General features: G+C 39.6%; 1 protein-coding gene across 1 annotated transcript in view; it reads left to right on the forward strand.

Annotated features, from left to right (window-relative positions):
- The first annotated feature begins 255 nt into the window (after positions 1-255).
- The window catches only part of ndufs1 (NADH:ubiquinone oxidoreductase core subunit S1), a 27,294-nt gene continuing 4,159 nt past the window's right edge, over positions 256-23,390 (forward strand). The window contains exons 1-13 of the mRNA XM_048598786.1: positions 256-372; positions 1,025-1,101; positions 5,334-5,415; positions 7,856-7,986; positions 9,029-9,214; positions 11,527-11,661; positions 13,065-13,179; positions 14,068-14,213; positions 14,666-14,794; positions 16,769-16,898; positions 18,448-18,608; positions 21,318-21,472; positions 22,006-22,181. Coding sequence (XP_048454743.1) covers positions 340-372; positions 1,025-1,101; positions 5,334-5,415; positions 7,856-7,986; positions 9,029-9,214; positions 11,527-11,661; positions 13,065-13,179; positions 14,068-14,213; positions 14,666-14,794; positions 16,769-16,898; positions 18,448-18,608; positions 21,318-21,472; positions 22,006-22,181 — 1,656 coding nt within the window. The 5' untranslated portion in view covers positions 256-339. The remainder of the gene's footprint in view (positions 373-1,024; positions 1,102-5,333; positions 5,416-7,855; positions 7,987-9,028; positions 9,215-11,526; positions 11,662-13,064; positions 13,180-14,067; positions 14,214-14,665; positions 14,795-16,768; positions 16,899-18,447; positions 18,609-21,317; positions 21,473-22,005; positions 22,182-23,390) is intronic.

Below are 23,390 nucleotides of genomic sequence, written 5' to 3' on the forward strand. Positions count from 1 at the left end.
CTTCTTCAGAAATTTCTGAAGAAGGGTCTAGGCCCGAAACGTCAGCCTTCCTGCTCCTCTGATGCTGCTTGGCCTGCTGTGTTCATCCAGCTCTACGCCTTGTTATCTCAGATTCTCCAGCATCTGCAGTTCCTACTATCTCTGAAACAACTCATTAGGTAAACAGTTTTCCCCATTCTAACAAGAAAACATGCCAATGAAAATTAAATTCTTTATTTGTTTTCCGTTTTATGTGATCAATCCATTTGTCTCTTCTGATTACAGGCCTGTGAGAAAGTTGGCATCCAGATCCCTCGGTTTTGTTACCATGACAGATTGTCTGTTGCTGGGAATTGTCGAATGTGCCTGGTGGAAATCGAAAAAGCTCCTAAGGTAATAAGAGTGTTAGTGCTTTATGATGGATTCTCAATTGGGTGAATATGCTGGACGAGATGGGCAATGGAAAGTGATGGATAGGGAAATAAATTCCATTGTCATAAAATTGAATACTTCAGTAAGAGGATTTTTGTGCCTGGGAAGCAATGATTTTTCCACAGGAAAAGAGTAGTGAGTCAACTGAGAAATAGCGTGCAATCAGCATTGTACAAGGCCATTCAACATCTCCCACTGAAGTGACTCTATTTCTGGTCTCTCTATTCCTCCTTACCTCTCATGCCTGAACACTTTCTTTACTTTCCAACACCTAAAATGCAGAATTGTCCCCTCTGTTGATAATGTGCTATTGGAGGTGGGACACTGCACACTTTTGACCAAGAAAAGAGTATCAACTTAAAACATGTTCATATTCCTGAAAAGTAAAAGTTAGTTTTAATTTCTGAAATAAGTTAACTTTCAAAACAGGTCAACAGCAAGACCCGCTTCTTAAAAATGGATTAAATAAAAAATACTACAGGTTTTGAATCTCCCTCATCAAAACCATAAATATTGAAGAGGCACCTCCATATGAGTTACTTTCTGATTTAACGTATTGCTATTATTTTGATAATTTAACTGAGTGCCAATTAGGTTTGCTTTTCTTTTTTAGCCTGTAGCTGCCTGTGCTATGCCTGTGATGAAAGGGTGGAATATTCTTACCAACTCAGAGAAAAGCAAGAAAGCCAGGTATAGTATGTTACCAGCAAAAATGAAAATTGCTGGAGAAACTCAACAGGTCTGACAGCATCTGTGGAGAATCCAGTCCAGTTACCATCTTCCTTTGTGCAAGAATGTCGCCAGGCAGCAGGCAGTTTAGGATTATTGTTTTGAGGTTAGTGATTAATGAGGGGAGCAAAGACATGGTGGCTACATTTGTACCTGATACCAAGGCTAGTTAGAAAGCATGTGATGAAGAAAACAAATAGTCTGATTTGAGTGGGCAAGAGTCTGGCAAATGGAGAAATGTGGGAAAATATGAAGTTGTTCATTTTGGCACCAAAGTGAAAAAGGAAAATATTACTTTAAAGGAGAATGACTGGAATTCCAAGATGCAGAAAAGTTTAGATGTTCTTGGTAAAGGTAAAGTTGCCATATTCTTGCCAGACCACACGGATGCGTTTTAACGTGAGTCATCACGCCTCAGGTGAGGAGAGAGGTTGAGAAGGAGAGTCTTTCATGGTAGCCTCAGCTGGTATTTGAATTGAACACATGCTGTTCTTCAAGCATATTAATAGTAAAAAATTAGTGAAGGATAGAGTCCTTTGAGGAACAAGCTGGGTAAGCTGCTCACAGAAACAAAGGACATGGCAGAGGCACTAAATGAATATTTTGCTTCTAGGACCTAGTCAGAAACTTGTGTGGAACAACTGAAAAGTATAGTGATAGTTAAAGAAGAGGTGCTAAAAAGGCTGGCAGCACTCCACGTAGAGAAGTCGCCAGGCCCAGATGGAATGCATCCTAGATTGGTGAGAGAGTTAAGGGAGAAAATTACAGAGCCCTTGACACCGTTTCCAAGCCTCTCCAGAACACAGGATTGGTCCACGGGGCTGGAGGATTGCAAATGGTACACCATTTACGAAATGGGCAAAGGATGATGTGGAAAACTACAGACCTGTCAGCTCGAGAGATGATAAGAACTGCAGATGCTGGAGTCAGAGACAACACAGTGTGGAGCTAGAGGAACACAGCACACCAGGCAGCATCAAAAGAGCAGGAAAGTTGACGTATCGGGTCGGAACCCTTCAGCTTGACATCAGTAGTAGAAGAGGGATGGTACTGTGGATGTTGTATATTTGGACTTTCAGAAATCATTTGATAAGGTGCCACATGGCATATTGGTTAGCAAATTAGAAATGCTCACGATTGATGTGTCCTTGGCAGCATGGATTAGAAATTGGCTAGAAGATAGGAAACGGGGTAGGTTTAGATGGGCATTTCTCAGATTAGAGATGAGTTGAAAGTGATGTTTCCCAGAGATCAGTGTTGGGACTCTTGCTTCTTCTGATTTTATATAAATGATTTGGAGGTGGGTTTTGAGGGAAAAATTTCTAAATTTGCAGATGGTTTTAAGCTAAGGAGAAATATGAATTATGAAGATGATGCTGAGCAGCTTCAGAGAGACGTTGACAAGTTAGCCAACTGGGAAGACAGCTGGCAAAAATGAATTTTGATGTCGAGAAATGTGAGAATGCATTTTTGTAGAAGAAACATAGAGACAAAACTTGCTCGATGGTACAATTTTGATAGGAGTACAGGAGCAGAGGGACCTCATAGTTTACGTACATGATTCTCTAAAGGTGGCCAGACAAGTTAAAACTGTTATTAAGAAGGCTTATAGGATCCTTGGGTTTATAAATTGAGATGTAGAGTACAAAAGCAAGAAACTGATGCTGCCTCTCTAAAAATCATTGGTCAGACCATATTTGGAGTATTGTGTTCAGTTCTGGGCAGGATGTTAAGGAAGGAGTTCAAAGGAGATTTGCTAGAATTATACCAAGAATGAAGAATTTTCAACACAAGGACAGATTAGAGAGATTGGGCTTACTCTCCTTGTGCAGCGAAGATTAAGAGGTGGATTTATTGAGGATTGGGTTAATTCTGCTTGGAGCAGAGAAGATCAAGGAGTGACCTTATTGAGGTGTTCAAAATTATGAGCAGTTTTGACAGGGTAAAGAAGGATATTCTGTTTCCACTATTTGGTATGTCAGTAACTGGGGATCACAATTTCAAAACTGTCGGCAAGAGAGCTAGGAGTGAGATGATGAGGAACTTATTTGGAATGTGCTGCCTGGGAGAGTGATTGCAAATTCCAAAAGGTTTCAAAAGAGAGCTGGATAAAAATTTGAAAGTGTTGAAATTAGAAGCTTCAGAGAAAAGGCTGGAGAGTGGGACTCGCTGGGTCGCTCTTTCAGGGGTCGGTACAGATATGATGGGTCGAATGGCCTCATTCTGTACTTTAAAATTCTATGAATCTCTATTGGTGTCACTCTGCATCAAAAACCAACCACCTGAGCTAACTGACTCCCCACTCTGGGCTAACCATGCTTTTTTCTACTCATGTTCAGAGAGTGAGAGGCTGACTTGATTGAAATCTATAAGTTCTGGAATGATCTTGACGTTGCGGAATAAAATAAAACCAAGAACGGATGTTGGAGTTCTGAAACAAATGAGAACAGAAATTGCTGGAGATTCAGCATCACTGGACTTGAAATGTTAACTCTGTTTTCTCCGCACAGATACTGCCAGATCTGCTGAACTTCTTCAGCAATTTCTGCTTTTGTTTTTTGACATGGTGGATATGGAAAGAATGTATTCGCTTGTGGGTCAGTCCAGAACAAGGGGACACGATTATAGAATTAGGGGAGACACTTTTTGGTTCAAGATAAATTTTTCACAGTGGGTTATGCAATGGTGGGACATTCTGCCCCAGAACGTGGTAGAGACAGGGTCATTAAACGTTTTGAGAGAGATGCAGATTGCTTCTTAGTAGGCAGGGGAATCAAATATTGTTGGGGGCAAATGGGAATGAAGACTGCTCATATGGGATCTTAATGGATGGCACAGCAGGCCTGGGCTTGGGGGGAGGATGCGAATGATCAACTTCTGCTCCTATTTGCTATGTTAGTATTATCGTCAGTTGGTGGAAATATTAATTGGGTTTATTGTTGATAGCAATTTGGGTCAATGTTTAGAAGTTTAGCAAGATCTTTCCTTTCATGAGGGGATCAAGAAGTCGGAGGCACAGCTTTAAAAATAAAAGGTCTCTCCTTAATGACAGAAATGAGGTGGAATATTCCCCAGTCTCTGTATCTGTACCCTCACCACATGTAACATACAGCCTATACTCCCCACCAATATTTTCTCAGCTTGTGTACATCTGTGCTACATTTCAGTGGTAGCGAGTCAGATGTGGATAAGAGGCAGGAGTCATTTTCTATGCTTAGTGGTGAGGTTTAGGGGTTAACTTTAGGGATTACTAGGTTTAGCAGGTTAGGAGATATGGTTACGCTCATTGATTAAGATTAGGATTTCGGGTCAGCGATCGTGGTTGTATACATGGGTTAAGGTTAAGTCTTAGTGTTCAGAGTTAAAGGTTAATGGTTATTCTTAAGATAAGGATAGAATTAAGGATGCAAAACTGAGAAAACGGAGTATGTGGTGGAGTGAATGTAGATTGGATATTTCTCCTGGCTGTAGAGTCCAGAACCTTGGGGCAAATAATTTCAGAATAAGGTGTAAGGAGATGTAGACAAATTTCTTCACGCAGAGACTGGTGAATCTTTGGAACCATCTACCCCAGAGGGCTGCTGAAGCCCATGTCATTCAGCATATTCAAGCCATAAATTGATAGATTTCTGGAAACTAATGACATCAAGGGATATAGAGATAGCATGGAAAAGTGGTTTTGAGGCAGATGATCAGCCCCATTTAATAGCAGAGTACGTTTGATGGTTTGAATGGCAGACTCCCATTCTTACGTATGAAGGCCCTTTGCAGATTACTATGTGTATATGCGTTTAAAATGAACTGAAAGCACTATTTTCTGTACTGCTCAATTGCAACCTGTACCAGTTATTAATGAAGGAAACTATTAAACTGATGTTTTTGATGTAACCTGCCAAGTTTTGTGAAGAATTGAGAAGCTCTTGTGGTGGGGGGGAAGGGACAGGGAAAATAACTTGCAAGAAGGAGAAAGACTGTGGGAATGCTCTCCAATAGACTAAAATGTCAGGTTTTTGGATTGGATTGAGCAGTATTGGTAAAATACATACAGTGTACCCAGGAGACCCACCAAGTTCCACCGATGCACTGTGTCTTCGTGGGCATCGACTATTCAGTGTACAACAAAAATTGTGCTTCACTATCCTGTGTATAATTGTATCTAACTATTGTGCTTCATTTTTGCTTTGCCTTAATAGGGAAGGTGTGATGGAGTTTCTGCTGGCTAATCACCCATTGGATTGTCCCATTTGTGATCAAGGAGGGGAATGTGATCTCCAGGTATCACTGCTATTGATAGTAATGAATGTAAAAAGACTTTGCTTACATGAGTGAAGATATAATAGGATGAAGATGTTATAATCCTGGTGGCTTCCATCAGTTTTACTTGTGTTCCATGCCTATAAATGAGTTTCATTCTCCTATAAACTGTAGTATATCTGGCAGTGCCATACTGCCTAGGTATCAGACCAAAGCTGTTTTACTGAAAGATATTCGCTGCTAAACTTTCTTGTTACCATACTACTTTGAACAAACCCTGTGGACAGTGAGACTCATGCTATGAATCAGGTTTATTAAAACTTAAGATGAAATGGGAGCAAAAAATTAATACAGATGAACTTGTAAGTTGGACCTCCTGAATAACAAAGTGGAGTACTTCACAGCCAATAATATTGAATCCTAGGTAACTTCATTTATAAGCCACATAATGAAGATTTCGGCTGTGGGTTCCTCAGGTGCTCACTTAAACACGAACTGCAATGTAATATGCAGGATGAAGATCTGATACTGGCTGATGTGGAAGTTATTTCCCTTCCTCAAAGCTGATGGCTAGTGGCCTAGGAATTGCCTGCTACCTTAGAACACATTTGATGGCAAGTCACCACCTTTAAAGTGATAACAGTTAACTTTGTTCAGATAAAAGTTTCCACCACCTGTTTGCTTTGTGAGATCGTCTTCCAGCCCTGTGTGTAGTATATTCAGAATATGGTTTAAGCTCCAAAAAGAAAGAAATTACACCCAAGGACATATACTTTGAAGCTTCCATTGAATGTTTGTGCTGAGGAATGGAGGTTACCCTGTTTTGTGGCAATAGTGTTAATTTATCTATTGTTGATGGGATGCATGCAATAATGTTCAGTCATCAGGTATGCATCTGATTTAAATGAATTATACCAGTTTCAAAACTATGTCAAATCATGATGGATTACATTCCTATGGGTATAGAAGATAAAGGTAGAGGGTTGCAGCTGATTAAAGGATTTGAGATTGTAAGATCTATTCTGTTCTGATGGCAACATCCAGAAGAACTTGGGGTACAACCTTAACATTGGAGCTGGGTCATTTCAGGGATGATATCAGAAGGTGCTTCTTCATACAAACAGGGATGGAATTCTGGAACTCTCCCTCCACAAAAGTTCTTGAGGTTGTGAGGCATTTGAATGTTTGAAACCGAAAATAAGTTGTGTTTTGTTGAGTAAGGATGATACAACCAAGATGTCTGTATATGGAGTTAGTGTACGACTCTGCTATTAGCTAACTAGGTAGTGTAATTGGCTTGAGGGGCTCAATATTGCTCCAAGCAGCAATTGAAAGAAGAACTTCAGGATGCAGGGGAAAGGTGCAGAGTGTTTGAAGAGAAGAGCTGAAGCACGAGGGAAAGAGGAAAAAGAGAGTCAAAAATTCGTACTGAGTGAAATTGTAAAATCTTTATATGAATACCATAGATAAATGTTGTTTCTATAATGAAACTAATGAAGAATGACAAGACAAAGGTATAGGCCAAGGAACACCTGGAGAGTTCACAGAATCACAGAATTGTTGTAATGCAGAAAGAGGCCATTCAGCCCATCATATTTGCACTTGGTCACCAACTGAGCATGACAATTTAATGCCATTCTCTTGTCTTTTCTCTGTAATTCTGCACATTGTTTTTGAATAGAATCAATCATGTCATACCATTTTGAATATCTCAGTTGAACCTTCATCCACCACACTTCTAGGCAGTGCCTTCCAAATCCTAACTTTTCTCTGTGTGAAAAAGGATTTTTTTCTTGCATCATATTTGCTGCTTGTACAAATTACTTAATATCTGTTCCCTCTCATTCTTGATTCTTTTCTGAGCAAAATGTTCCTCATTGAATTGTTAGGTAAAGCCTAGTTTTATTAAAGGTTCAATGAGATTAATTGTAAGAATATTAAAATTGGCTCGATTGAAGATGAATCTGTCAGAATTCTGTTTGGCGCCCTTGAAGGTAAAATGAGCTTCAAATGAGTGCTCCAGATAGTTTGATAAGTTATAAGATTAAAATTCAATCACTTTACATTTATAAGTCACATGGTTGCATATTGTAGTGCTTCAGAGGTTATATATCTACATATTTATTAAAAGCTTTATGTTTGCATGATTTCCTGTCAACTCTTATTATTTGTTCTGTAAACTTGTCATGCTATAATTACAATTATCCCCCAGTGGAGGTCCTGTACTTACATTTTCTGCCTATCTAAACTTGTTATAATTGTATGAAATGGGAAACCCAAGCAGCGCAGACAGCAATTGCATGCAGTTGTGGTATACTTCATTAGATATTTTCTCTCTCAGACGCTGTATGATATAGCCAGCCATTCTTATTTACTGTCTGCATGTCTGTTACTTGATGACTGTTTGTTTGTTTGCCATTCCAATTTTATACTTACTGTGTAATAATTGTAATTGATGTAGGATCAGTCAATGATGTTCGGCAGTGACCGAAGCAGATTTACAGAGGGCAAGAGAGCTGTAGAGGATAAAAACATTGGACCTCTTGTGAAAACAATAATGACGAGGTGTATCCACTGCACACGCTGTATCAGGTAACTGTCCAAATCTACTGTGTTTGTTAAAACAGTTATTTGAGTTCTTCCAGAAACCTAGTTGATGAATTCCCAGCCTGCCTTCGCAAGCATTCATACAGACAAGAAGTTCTATAAAAGTATGGCTGATGTCACCTGTGGAAAGAATTGTATCCCCGAGGTATTGGCTGTGGCTCATTGGGTAGTATGTACTCCTCTGAAGTCCCACTGTATATACTTGAATAAAAATGTCTCTGCTGACACACCAACATAGTACTGAGAGAATGCTGCATTGAGGAAGGTGAAATGCAATATTAAGCTGAAGGCCCATCTACCCTTTGAGGTGGACATAAAAGATTCTGTGGCATTCTTTTTGAAGAAGACCAAGAAAATGTCCTAAACAATATCAATCCCTCAACTAGCATCGTTAAAATAATTTGGTTATTTTCTTTTTGCTGTTTGAGGGAACATGCTACACACAATTTCACTCCCTCACTTCTTAGATTACAATTAAATACTTGGGCTTTAAACTATTTTGGAACATCTTGGAATTGTGAAAGACACAGGTGATTATCAATTCTTTCTTTTACAAAATATTCTGCATTTCCACATCAGAGAGGGGATAAAAATCATCAAAGAATACAACTTATTTTTCTTCACCTATCAGTTGGATTTGGTAATCTTCGGACTCATACCTGCACACTAGCAGAAGAATATAAGAGTAATTTTGCCTCCACAAACAGCACCTTAACTTTTGACATTGCACGTCTTTAGACTTTGTCATGGTACAGCTGTAAATGACAAAACATGTGCTCGGCAATTTGTTGCATTTGAAACCCCTCATTTGGGGAAAATGGAGTAGTGGGAGAGAGGGAGGCCTGGTGGAAGGCAGGGGTGTGGTTTCTACATTCCTAATAGGTGCAAAACACGAAGGTCCTTTTGATACACTTTAAAAATGATGTCTTGCACGTAACGGGGAGATCCATAATTTCCTTTTACTTTGCTGAACACACACACACTCAATTCTGGGAGGGACTTGTAATTCTCCTTCATCTTTACACAGGTTTGCCAGTGAGGTAGCAGGAGTGGATGACCTGGGCACCACAGGAAGAGGAAATGAGATGCAAGTTGGCACATATATCGAGAAAATGTTCATGTCTGAAATGTCAGGAAACATCATTGATCTTTGCCCTGTCGGAGCTTTGACATCTAAACCTTATGCCTTTACATCCAGACCTTGGGAGACCAGGTGTAGTATATCTTCAACTGTTCCTTGCTGCACCCTGTTGCTGTATCTTAGTTTTGCACGCTTGTACATTTCAACTGTGTACTCAGCAATGTGGATTGTTTGAGATGCACTGCACCACGGGTTAGGAGCACATACGTGGCAAAGAACGTAGGACAAAAAGCAAACTTTTCAGCCCTTTAAGCCAGTCCTACCATTCAGTCAGATCATAATTGATCTGCCCCTCGATTCCATTTAGCTGCCTTGGTTCCAGCTTCCTTAAAATCCTTGCCAGATTAAAAAAAAAAACACCTTCTCCCTTATAGCGCCTTTTGGACCATGACCCTACCATGAAACAACAAGTGCTTGTTTCCAGAACAATCACTAACCCCTCTCCTCCAGTAGATAGCTCGTATTTCTTGAATAATTTGTCAGCGGTCTGTGTTCTTATTTCACTCCAGACCTTGACAACCAATTCACACAGGGTTATTCACATCTGAGCCTGATGCTGCCTCCTTTGATGAATGTCTTCTCTTCTCCAATCATCCAGTCCTGTCACTTCTAACTAATGCTATCCTTGAAAGGCCTGTTTCAAGAGACATCCCAGATAAGAGATTTTTCTTTGTGTAATCCTGTTTGAAAATTCCATACATTTTCCTCCGCCACATGTTCAAGCCGCATCCACCCATCCGCATCAAGATGAAGATCACATGTTTTGGGAATTGCTGTTTGGGAGTATTTTCTCTTGAATATCACAGTTGGCTTAAGCTCTGTACCGTAATAGCTCAATGCTGAATCTAATATTTTCTTAGACAGTTGTCTTCATTATCACCAATTTCACTACAACTTTTGCTCACCATTTGACTGGAGTGATGTCAAAATTTACGCAAGTCTCATCCATATTCTAATACAGGCCAATCTGATCCATTCTTTTGTTGATGTTTGATTACAACCTGCTGTAATGCAATAAATCTGTCATCAGGTTCAGCTGAGAAACCGTGTAAAATCTTGATCTGACACAGTGCAAAATTGTTTACCTTCATAATAAACTTGGTGTAGTGTCCAGGTCTGCATTTGAAGTCTGCATTGCCTAAGTTTTTTTTTTTTTTTGCTTATTTTGGGGCGAAGATTCAGGTCAATCCATAAGAAACTGAGAGTTCATTCTGGGGATTTTCATTGATGTATTTTGCAACTTTGTCTTCCAACTATGGCACAAATTTCTGCATGCACGTTCTAAAACAACTACATCAGCTATGTAGAGAATGTCCTCCAATCTCTAAAATTCTTCTCTAATACCTTGAATTCTCTAGCTCTTGTACAATTGTTTGTCTGCTCTTCAATCTAAATTTCTTTTGAGTTTGATCTAGCCGTGTGTAGCTAGTCACCATGCTGCCAAATTCATGTGCAGGATTGACAGGAATGCAGTGGGTACCAACAAGGTTATAACCTGGACTTGTTGACATGTGCAGCTAGGACGTGCTGAAATGGTGTGCTGTTCAGTAATTCAGTCAATACATGGGTCTGCACCAGGACAAGTTTTATTTCGATGGTGAGCATTTGGTAATTTTTTGGAGCTTGAATCTTGGCCAAACGTTAGGGATCAGTTTTTTCACAAGGTCAACCATTACTCGAGTATATATTCAAAGAAATAGTAGCTTTGAAATTGTCATTTAGGTGGCTATTCCCAGCAGCCTCAAGTTTTTGTGGGAAGTTTTCAGATTTCCATCACACTTTACATAATGAATTACTTCCTTGAATCATCATCATTACTCTTGAATGGCCTAACTCCAAGGTCATCACCTTTGTTCTAGAGCAAATACTTTTTGCCACCAGAGCAAATACTTTCTGCCTTTTAAACATCTCATGAAGGTTTTCTGAAGAAGGGTCCCGACCCAAAATGTCAACTTTCTTGCTCCTCTGATGCTGCCTGGCCTGCTGTGCTCCTCTAGCTCCACACTGTTATCTCATGAAGATTGCCCCTTTAACTTTCTAAACTCAAGGAGATACAAGTATAGTCTGTGAAACCTGTCCTCATAATTTAACTATTTTGGACTGTATATCATTCTCGGGATTTAAAATTTCACCTTCACGCATCAGAGTTATACTGCCACCTAAAGTAACTGGAGAGATCTAAAGAGATTTTACCACCGAAGTTCATGCCAAAGATACTTATATCTAAACACTACGTAAGTTTCTTGTGATGTGCTGTGTTCTGGGATTCTGCTCAAGTGTAAATAGGTTTGATGAGTGTAATGCTCAAATCATGTCACAATTCCTCAACTTCTGCCAATTAAATTTAACTTTGTCACAAATGGCATCATGTTTTTTACAAACAGGAAGACAGAGTCCATTGATGTGATGGATGCTATTGGAAGTAATATCGTCGTGAGCACCCGGACTGGAGAAGTGATGAGAATCCTGCCAAGGTTAAATGAGGATGTGAATGAGGAGTGGATCTCTGATAAAACCAGGTGAAGGATTTTAACATGACAATGTGTTTTGTAAAAGTACTGCACTCAAAATCCTCCAGCTGTCTAATAGTTTGGTATGATTTATGAAATGTTATAAAAGTGAGGTGGAAGAGAAATTTCACTCCTTTCATGTAAGAAGCCATGACCCAGTTGAAACATTTTATTTTGGAGTCAGAAGGTTCTAGATCCAGGTGCCTGTTCAGAGACATCGGCACAAAATCTTACCTGATGCTTAAACATAGTACTAAGGGGCCTGTATTGTTAGAGTTGCCATTTTTCAAGTGACATGTGAAACAAAGATCGCACTTTGGGCAAATGTAAAAGATTTCATGGTTTATTTCCAAAGGAGAGTTCTTCCCAGGGTCTTAATCATTGTTCTGTTAACTGCAACTAAAAACAGATAAGCTGGCAACTTCTGCATTGTTCTTTGTGGGAGTTTGATGGGTGCAAATTGACTGTTATGCTTCCTAATTTTATCATAACTAAATTTCAAAGTAACTCATTGGCTGTTAAGGTCTTTCTAGCCCAAGAGGAAGAATATGGCATATACTAGGCTGTTGAAATTACAGTCAGTTCGTTCAAAGAGAATTCCATTCACTGTCCTGCTCACTTAGACTTTCCTGTTGTCCCTGCATTTTTCATTTGAAATATTTATCCTGTTTCCTTTTGAAAGCTACTTTGAATCTTTATCTACAATCTTGCCAGGGGAATTCCAAATCCTGACCATTCATTATGCAATGGTTTTTCCTTTCATCGTCTTTTTAGTTCTTTTCTATACATCACTGGGGTCATGCACTGGAAATTGAGCCCCTTTGTTCTCAAAGTGATCACAAAAGTTGTTTAAAAAAATAAATGCAGAATTCCCCAATTAGCCTGTCCTTTATATTTAGGTTGTTAGAAACACAGACCATTTTTCTGTACTTCATGGGTTACTATTTATTTCAAATAAATACACTGTAAGGACGGATAAAGAATTAGGAACTGTAACTAGTCAAAGTTCTAACCCACTTAAACTCTCCATTTACACACACAGTCAGACAGACATGGACATTACAGTTTAATGGTTTTACACATGACAATTAAACCTTTTGCAGACAATGCACGACTTCAATCCCTCATCCTTGGAACCTCATGGCTCAATGAACAGGATACAAATATTGATAGAATGCAAGAGAATTAGTTCAGTGCAGGGATATGGTCTTTAATGTAGAAAGTTTACTATTCCGTACAGGAAATATAATGTAAATACACAGGAAAGATGTCATGAAACACACCATGTGCAGCAAGCCTTTGTGCTTCTGCTTCTCTGAAATACTGATATGAATTTTTGGGGGGAATTTGTTGATTTATTGATTTTTGAAAGTGGGTGTGATTTTTTTTTTCCCACTTATTTTGCTCTGCAGGTTTGCATATGACGGCCTTAAGCGTCAGCGCTTAATTGTTCCCATGGTTAGGGGTTCGAAGGGGCAGCTGGTGTCTGCATCCTGGGAGGAGGCATTAACACAGATTGCTGAAGTGGTAAGAAACTGCCCTAAGTTGCAATGAGCTGAACATATTCAGCAAACATTGTGGACTCGAAGATAGAGGGCAACTTTATGTGACAGAGCTCACCTACTCATTAATCCAACATAATATCTGTTTATTATCCTTGGAAAGCAAAATCCTCTCTTGGTTCATCCCTTCTTAGCTCTTTAAAGTGCTCTAGCCCCACGGTTCCCTTTCCTCGTATGGAGATTGGTGGATGGTCAGAACCTAGACATTTTCCATGACACCCACAACATAGGGCTGGCTGCTAAGGATGGTGGGCACCTGTCTAGGGTGCCATGATCAAGTGTAACCAAATGTGTGGCTGCTGGATATATGCTGCGTTTCGGCTGTTCCATTGCCCCCCCACTGGTATGCTGAGGGATGAAGAATTTTCCTTATGGCTGTATGAAACCAAAGCTAATCTTAACTGAATGCAAGGTTTAAAAATAAGAGTTAAGTAAACATTTAAATGATTTAAAATTGCCGCAAGTTTTGGTAGAGGAGATGGGGAGAAACTGCTGTCACTGCCAGGAGAATTAGTTATCCGGGGGCTTAGAGAATTGGTAAAAGGGCCAAAGGAAAAGATGAGGACTTTTTCCTTTATGCAGTGAGTTGATCTCATCATGAATGCACTGCCTGTAGGGTGATGGTAACAGAACTACTTGTAACTTTCAAAGGGAATTTAAGATAGACTGTACAAGGCAAGATCACTATATTATGAGGCAAGAGCAGGGAAGAGGTACTAATTTGATCGTTCTTTCAAACATGTGACACAAGTGGGATATGACAAATGGCTCCTGTGCTGTTATATTGCTATGAAATCCAAGATAATTTCCTCCTTCCTAGCCCTCACCATTAACATTAATATTGTGGCTACAGTTGCAGGGAGTACAGGATAAAGGTGTGGCCGCCATTGCTGGAGGAATGGCTGACGCTGAGGCTCTTGTGGCCCTGAAGGACATGATCAACAGGTTAAACAGTGATGCATTGTGCACAGAGGAGATCTTCCCAATGGCTGGAGCTGGGTAAGATTGCCACACTTGTTCATCATTGGAGAATATAGTACAGAATCAGATATTAAACCCAAGACGATGTATAACAAGTTGCAGTGAGACAGTGACACACTGAAGTTGTTTGCTTTTTGAGATGTGTAAGAGTAGCATTCCTGGTTAAATCCCTTGCATCTGTCATTGGAAGCTTCAATTTAACAATAAAACAAGTTCAATTCATATTTAGATAGCACATTTCACAGCTGGTGGATGCCCCACAATTCTTTTATCCTGCCCCTGTAAGGTAGGCACTGTAAGGTAGGAAGCAGATCAGTGGAAAGTTATCGCCCTCTAATGGCAGGAATTTTAAACTATTTTGCTAATTCCCTGCAGTCTTTACGTACCATTGCTTCAGCTTTTCCTTTACAGAGCATAAAGCAAGGTGTAACACAGAGTGTTTTGTTTGACTGTTTCCTGTTTCCAAACAGTACTGATTTGCGCTCCAATTATCTCCTGAATACCAAAATTTCTGGAGTAGAGGAGGCTGACGTTTTGCTGCTGGTCGGCACCAACCCACGCTATGAAGCCCCACTTTTCAATGTTCGAGTCAGAAAAAGGTCAGTACGTGAATGATTGTGAATTTGGAAAAAAAAATTGCATACCCTGGGTGCACAGGGCTTCTGTTCTTTGCTTGTTAATGTTTCCTTTTGCTCACTGACTTTGGTGACACATTCGCTGACAAAACTGCAATAACAATTTGCATTTATATAACATGTTCAACATCACACAATATCTGAGGACCCTTCAAATAATAGTATTCAAACAAAATTTGATGTTGGTTTACAAAGTGTATAGAAAAAGTAGGTGATCAGAGCTTGGTCAAATACATTATATTTTAAAGAGCTTATTAAAGGAGGAAAGAGGCAGGAAGTTGAAGAGTTTTAAGGAGGGAATTTCAGGCTATAGAACTAGCAGCTGAAGACACAATTGCTAATAGTGGAATGACTAAATCAGGGATTGCAAAGGCCAGACATAGAAGGAGGCAGTGACCTTGCAGGTTTGTAAGCCTGGAGAGATCACACATGTGCAAAGATCTTTATTAAAACCTGAAGCTCTGACCAAGCTTTTGGTTACCTGTATTAACACTTTGAAGAACTTTGGATTTTGAGAGAGAACTCTCCTGTAAAGTGTCTTAGAGTTGAATGGTGCTGATTAGATGCAAGTTTATGTATATACGACACCTTGGCTCTGATGGGAGTACATTTGGAACAGAAGGGCTTAAGCTACATAACAGTGCTAATGGCCAACGGATTAGCAGGTCCTTGAACTTGTGCAAATTTGTTGGACCTTGCTGTCTTATAGGTGTACATAATTAGACCCAAATCAACTGTTTTTGCGATGCAGTTTGAGCACGGTTACTCGAGAATTTACTTGAGGCTGCACCTAAGGATACCATAAAAACAAAGTGCTTTTATCTTTGATGTGAACTGTGCTGTTTGATGCTGCACATTGAGAAAATTTGTGACATTGTTTGTATAATGTTATTTAATCTTGGAAACCCCATGGATGTTCTGTACTGAGTTTGCAACTTTGAGCAAGAGTGCATTGTTGCACTTCCATGTTCCTGGATGCCTGCTTCTTCTCACTACATTGTGTGGACATAATCAGACTCCACTATGACCTCTGGTTCTTTGGCTGCTCTTCCTCCTCCACGTGCAGTAATAGAATATTTTGCATACATTGGTTCTCAAATCCCACATGTGAAGAGCAGCAGCTTGGGGCACCTGTGAAAGCGTATTCCTACTCCAAAATGTTATCACCTTTTTGAGAGAGTTGGGAGGGAAGGGCAAATGAGCATTTTTCTTGTCAAGTTAAGCAGTTGCGGATTTGTTTGAAATTCCATTCAATGCCGAAATCAGTAAAGTCATAAAAATGAATGACCAGTTATAACCACAGAACAGGCCATTCAACTCAACCTATTTATCTTATTGATCACCCTCCATGAAAGTAAATAATTCTGACCGCACTTGCTCAGCATGCTCCTGAGATTGCTTTCCACACTTTTCCTTCACTTGCATGTCTAATCCAATATCTATCAGTGCAAAACGTTTGCAAACTCCACACATCAAGCTTTCAGTCTGCAATTGTGCAGACTAGGGGATAGGCAGAGAGAGAACTAACGTGCCCAGCAGTCAGCTATAGATAGGTATTGAGTGAAAAAAGGATTCTAACTGGAGAAGTAGGGTAAAGTTAAAGTCACCATTGTTCCAAAGAACCATAGGGCTGCTCTCATCAGAGAAAGATGAATGTCGGTGGTTTAACCTGACGGTCACCACATCAAAGACAAGAGACAAGGCTGAGAAGATGGGACATTTGTGGTAATCTCAGCTAGTACAGGAAATGAACCCGCACTGTCAAGCCAGCCGTCTAATCAACTGAAATATACATATTATTCTTTCACATGTTACTTAACTGAGCATTTCCAGCAGTATCTGTTGCCATTCATTAATTGAAGCCATTAAGGACTCAGTAATAGGTTGTATTGCATAAAACTTGATTTGCCCCTTCCAAATGTTTGTGCTTATTTACAGCTGGCTGCACAATGATCTCCAAGTGGCTTTAGTTGGGACCAACGTGGATTTGAGCTACAGCTACAATCACCTTGGAGACTCTCCACAGGTGTTACAGGAGATTGCTTCAGGAAAGCACCCTTTCAGCCAGGTACAGCCTATGTCTCCAGGTTATCCTGATTATGTGCCATGTAAATACATACCATGTTGTTATAATTCATCTCTCATTCGCATTTGATTTAATGTTGTTGATGGAGCAGCGGCTATATACTTGGTGCCACTGGCATGGAATTGACTTCCACCAAAGCATAATAAATGTTGACTCATTTGAAAATCTTGAGAATAAATTTGACTCAATCATCAGGGAATAGAGCAGTTTGCCCTCCGGACATGATAAAAGGACAGTTATAATATGGGGACTTCGATTGAGAAAGCTAATGCTCTATAACAATTCTATGTTTTCTTAGAACTATGTGTCTTCTCCATTTCACAATGATTTCTGTAAGTGAATCTGATAATTTGCAAGAGTTGTGAAACTCTGAGGATGAACAATGATCATTTCTTTGGAAGTATATATACAATGTTTTATACAGTATTTTGGTGAATGCTAAAACAGACTTTTTCAAATAGCTGTACTATTTAATGTTAAAGAGGGAGCTGAGTGCAAAAGACTTGACAAAATGATGTCGGATGTAAACCTTCCCGACATGAAAGAAAGTCCTCAATGGGTTGAATTACCTTGAAGTGAAGTTACTTTATGATTTTTAAAAAAAGTAAGCTTCAGATTTCTTTACACATTTATCAAACGAAGTTCTTAATTATTCTTTGTGAAAAGGCAAGTTGGTTTTTTTTTTTTGCATTCGTATCAGTACAGGTTCCCAGCATGGAAAAGTTCATGATCTGTCTTTAACTGTTCAACCTGTTCAAATTGAGAGATGAGGCAAAAACTTGATGTGTTCAAAATTTGTAATGCAAAGCTATCTTAAACACTTCAAATATAGTGATGTAAGTTCAGAGCTCTACAAAAATATACACCATTGGAATTTCCTTTTCTTAGTTGCTAAAAATTAACTCTGATCATAGACTCTTCGGATAATTCCATTTCACTTGCACCCACCTTGAGAACCAATTCCTCTTTGACAATTTAAAGTTCATTCGATTAAACACCAAAACATCTCTTTGATTCTGTTCAGCAATGGTCACCTGAGCTTTGTTTTAAGCAATAAAAGCTAAATTCACTTTTGTGAAAAGCTCTGTTTGTGCTTGCACAGGCATGTTAGTAGGGTGTGCTGTGTTTCTGTGAGTTACTTGGGTCATTTAGACCCTGGTCTGTGAACTACTTGTAACAGCAATAACATAAACACACAAACTTATTCAGTTTTGTGTCTGAGGAACAATTTAATTGACAGGGGGAAAAAAAAACAATAAATTGGTTGATTCAGTGTCCAGTTACCAGATTAGCATTTGAAATGTTTATTTTGATTAGAGAAATATCTCTATTTGCGATAATTAATTTAAACAGTCAATCAATGTAATTGAGAAACATTCAGAGCAATAGTTTGTAACTGGTATAGTTATAGCTACTGGAGTTACTAGAAAATTGTAAAATCGTTCCTACATTGACTGCAAAGTGGTAAGACCAACCGGTACACTGACCTTGTATTTTTGTTTTTCCTTTTGCACCCTCTTCCAAAAACCAGGTCCTGAGTAAAGCGAAGAAGCCCATGGTGGTGGTGGGCAGTTCAATTCTTCAGCGGAGTGACAGTGCAGCAATACATGCCGCTGTCAGCACCATTGCACAGAATGCCCGAGCAGGCAGTGAAGTTGGAGATGACTGGAAAGTTTTAAACGTCCTTCAGAGGTCAGAAATGTGATCGATGAAGCAGTGAAAGCGTTTTGTAATTTGGATGTGAGCCTTGATGTTTTGGTGGAATACTCCCTAAACTAAACCTCACAGGTTCCAGTTTCAGCACCACCCACTGCACATCTCTTCCCAGTTTTGAATTTAGTCAGATTACAGTACAGAATCTCACCCCTTCTCACCCTTATCCACGTTGTACACTGAAACAACGTGAATTTTTCTAGCACCTATGACAGCCTCAGGAGACCCCAAAGCTCTCAGCAGCAAATTAAATTTTCTTCCTATATACCTGGAAATGTAGTGGAGCAGGTTCACTTGAGGTGTTCAAGAGGCCATGGATGATTTGGTTAGAAATAGTGTGCAAGGGTATGGTTAAAGGAAACTGGAGATTGGCACTAGATAATGATGCTCAGTTGAAGAGCTAGTGCAGGCATGTTGAACCAAATAGTCTCCTATGATGTAATAGCTCTGTGATTTTCCAAGTCTAGTCCCTGTTGTAGTGCAGGAAATGCAGCAGCCACTTGGCGCACAGAAAGCTCCCACAAACAACAATGTGATAATGAGCAGATAATCTGCGTCAGGAATGTTGAGAATGAAAATATTAACAGGACACTAGGGTGAGTTCTCTTGTTCTTTCAAACTGTGCCTTGGGATCTTTTACACTGACTTTAGTGAGCAGACGGGTCCTTGCTTTAACTTTACATCTGAAAAATGGCACTTTCAATATGATGGTATTGCCTCAGCACTGGATTCGCAGCTTATATTTGATGCCCATGTTTCTGGAGTAGGGCCCTCTATCTCTCAGATGAGAGTGCCACACACAAAGTCGCAAATGTAATACAATGTTGAGTCAGTGATTTATGTTTATAGCACTATTTCAGCGATCTATTGATCTTAAAAGATTTTATGCTTGATCTTGGGAACTGCTGAGTTCTATAATACATACCCACAAGCTACAGATCTCCAATGGTACTATTGATGTCACGCAACGTACAGTTTCACGCAAAAATCTAGCAGGAAGTGCATATAATGCTTGTGGAGGTATGAAGTATACATGTGATTTTCAACACATAACGATTAGTGTGTGCAAATATCCCTTGCATCTCATAAACAGAATATATCACCACTCAAAGTATCCCATTTTCTGAAATGAGACAGAATGATCTTCAGACAAAAGGAAACCAGTTTTTTGTTTGACGTTGGACATTCACACATCATTCCAGCTATCTTTGGTGCTTTATAGACTTTAATGCCTTGACTGCCCCTCCACACCTTGCACTTCACAGCCAATGAAACAATTTATGTGAATGCAGATTTGTTCATTCAAATAAAGTTGGCAGGTTTTTAATATCAGCTGACTACTAAGAAGGGATAAATTTAGAATACAGCTTAATATCTGAAGGAAGACAGCTCCCATTCTCAAGAGAAGTCGTTCGCAACTAAAAATGGTAACTTTTTCCACAGATGCAGTCAAACCTGCTGAATTTCTCCAGCATTTTCTGTGTCTGTTTAAGGTTTCAACGTCCATAGTGTTTTGCTTTTATCCCAGCAGTGTAGCACTCCCACAACACTGCACTGAACTGTCAACTTAAATAATGTGCATGTGGCCACTCGACCCTCCAACTAACAAAGCTATGAGAATATCATCAAAAAATAATGCCAATAATTTAGTTGTGGTCTCCAATAAATTCCATAGAATTTTACAGCATAGAAATGGGCCATTCAGCCCAACTGGTGTGTTCTAGAAATCATCCTCCGTACAAGACTCCTCCCATCTAACTTCACTTTTTACAAAACATTGTATTTCTTTCTTTCTCATGTCCTTATCTAGCTTTGTCCTTAAAAGCAGCAATGCTGTTCAGCTGAAATATTCCATGCTGTCATGAGTCCCAAATTTTAACAATTTTTTTGTAGTCACGTTTGGATTTGGCATTGGTGTCATCCTCCCAGCCCTTCAGTTGAATTGTTCTCATTCACTCAAGCAATTTTTAAGAATGATATTAGTGGTGATGTATTTTGGATGTGAGGAGAGTCAAATTAAGTTAGGATGGTTCTCCTTTGCACAGCGAATGTTAATAGGATGTTTTTACAGAGATGATTAAAATTCTAAAGAGATTTGAGGTAAGGAGAAACTGTTTCCACTGTCAGGACACATTTCGTATAACAAAAAAAAAACTGTGGGTGCTGGAAATCAGAAACTAAAACAAATTGCTGGAAAAACTTAGCTGATTTGGCAGCACCTGTGGAGAGAAAGTAGAGTTAACCTTTCGAGCCCAGTGACCCTTATTCAGAATGTTGTTTTTGTTGTGTTTATTGCACAGATTTCATTTAATTGGCAAAAGAACAGAAGGGTGCATGAGATTTTCTTCCCATCAATGAATTAAGTTTCAGAATTCATTGCCAAAGAAGGCTAATGAAAACCGGTTTAACAATAATTTTGGAATAGGAGTTCCATATGTACTCAAAAGAATTTGTAGGAATGCAGCTGAATGAGTGAGGGGGTAATTTGATAATTCTTTCAAAAGGTCAGCACAATGAACTGCATGGCCTTCTCCTGAAGGGTATGTTTGTATGAAATTAGAGATTTAAACTCAAAAACCTTTTACTGAGGCAGCATGACAAGTTATGTCCTGATTTCTGGCCTATGTTGTAATCAGTTTGTAGTTGTTTATTTGATGTGAAGTAACAAAGACACATGTGTTCATGCAGGGTAGCCAGCCAAGTAGCCGCTCTGGATTTGGGATACAAAGCTGGTGTTGACTTTATCCGGAAAAATCCCCCCAAAGTACTATTCCTTCTTGGAGCAGACAGTGGCTGCATCACAAGACAGGACCTTCCAAAGGACTGCTTCATCATTTATCAGGGTAAGTATCAGGTCAACTGTCTACATTATGCTGTTGAACCTCCTGACATAATGCGTGTATAGTGGCTGCTGACTCTCCATTCAACTGTAAACAGTTCTTGACTGGGGCAGAGATTGAATCCTATGTCTGAAGGAGTAGTTGAGTCTGCAGTCTTTTGACTGAGAGTGCTCCTGTTGGATAGTGGCCTCACAATGCAGGGCCACGGTTTTAAAAGCTAGTCATGATTGGAGACCTTCTTTGGGCATCTTGCCTCACAGGCGACGAGCAACATGTTTAGAAATATTGTAGAAGAAGAATAAATTACACCCTTTTGAATTTGAGGTTAAATCCTATGAGGTAGAACAAATGGAACTGTCCTGTATTATGCAACCAGCTGCAAGATACCAGATCTGAAATTGCCTGTTGCTGACTGTGTTGCCAACTTTAATTGCTTTGTCTTGATATCCCTGAACTTGACAAATGGAAAATTTAAAAAAATAAATTTGCACACTGCAGTGTCAAATGACCATTGACTTTCCGTGTTCCCCTTTTAGGACATCATGGAGATGTTGGAGCCCCCATGGCAGATGTTGTTCTACCTGGAGCTGCTTACACAGAGAAGAAAGCAACATATGTCAACACAGAGGGCCGTGCCCAGCAGACCAGAGTGGCAGTAACAGCACCTGGCCTGGCCAGGGAGGATTGGCAAATTATACGTGCACTTTCTGAGGTATAGTAAAGCTTCCATGAAATAGAAACAGTGACAGGAGGAGTCAGTTCAGCCCTTGAGTCTATTTCCTCATTTAATTAGTGAAATGGAGGCTGACCTCCAGCTGCTGCGTTTGGTCACCTTCTTTTTTTTTTTTTCTTGCCTGGCTCCATTTGCTACTGTGGAGGACCATGAAAATCCAACCTCCCAAAGATAAAGCAAGACAAAAAGTTTCAAGTGCAGTTCCATGAGAAAGCATGGCAATTTGAGTAATTCAGAAATTTTCTGTTGGAGTATACAAAATAATGACTAAGCCTTCTTATATTCTCAAATGTTATTCCTTTTAGAAATTAAATATCCACGTGTTTATAGTGATCCACATGCCAGGGGACAGAGCCTATCAAAGTGTTTTTAATATAACTATTTTTACACTGTTGCTGTTTAGCATCCATCAGCCCTTTCTCAAGTTGGTGATAGATGTCATGCTCCTCAGAGCACAGTTGTGTAATCTAGAACAATTCCTTAATCCACCACTTTCTGGTCTGGCTCAGTCAAGCTCACATGAATCCCGAATAAAACACATTGTTGTCTCTGGTGCGCTTATCATTGAAAGAAAGAAATACTTGGATTGATAGAGTATCTTTCACAACTTCTGACATCCCAAAGGACTTTGCAACTGATTGAAGTAATATTGAAGTGTTGTGATATAGGAAGTACGGCAGCCAGTTTATGCACAGCAAGATCTCACCGTGATGTGATAATGATCAAATAGCCAGTTTTCTAACGTTGGCTTTGAGGTACTAGTAATGACAAGGACACCTGCAAAAAGTCCTTCATGTTTTTGTTTGAAATAGTACAGTATCTTCTGTTTTAACATTCACTAAGTGTGGATGCAGGGCCTTGATTTAACACCACATTTAGAAGAGAGTGGCTGTGATGCTCCAGTGCAGTACCAAGGGAGTGTTGGCCAATCAGAGTAGATTTTGAGCTTAAATCTCTCAACTAGGGCTTAATCATCTGAGCCTCGGTTGAGTATCAGGATCGAGTCTACAGTTTATTTTCCTAAACTGTATGGTTCTGTACAACACTGTACAGTATACCTATTCTACAGAATTGGAAAGAAAATCTGCATGAAAGCTCTTAGACAACAAGGTGCAGGGCTGGATGAACACAGCAGGCCAAGCAGCATCATAGGAGCAGAGAGGCTGACGTTTCGGGCCTAGACCCTTC

Source organism: Rhincodon typus, chromosome 7, assembly GCF_021869965.1.
Source record: "Rhincodon typus isolate 14 chromosome 7, sRhiTyp1.1, whole genome shotgun sequence".
NCBI lineage: Eukaryota > Metazoa > Chordata > Chondrichthyes > Orectolobiformes > Rhincodontidae > Rhincodon > Rhincodon typus.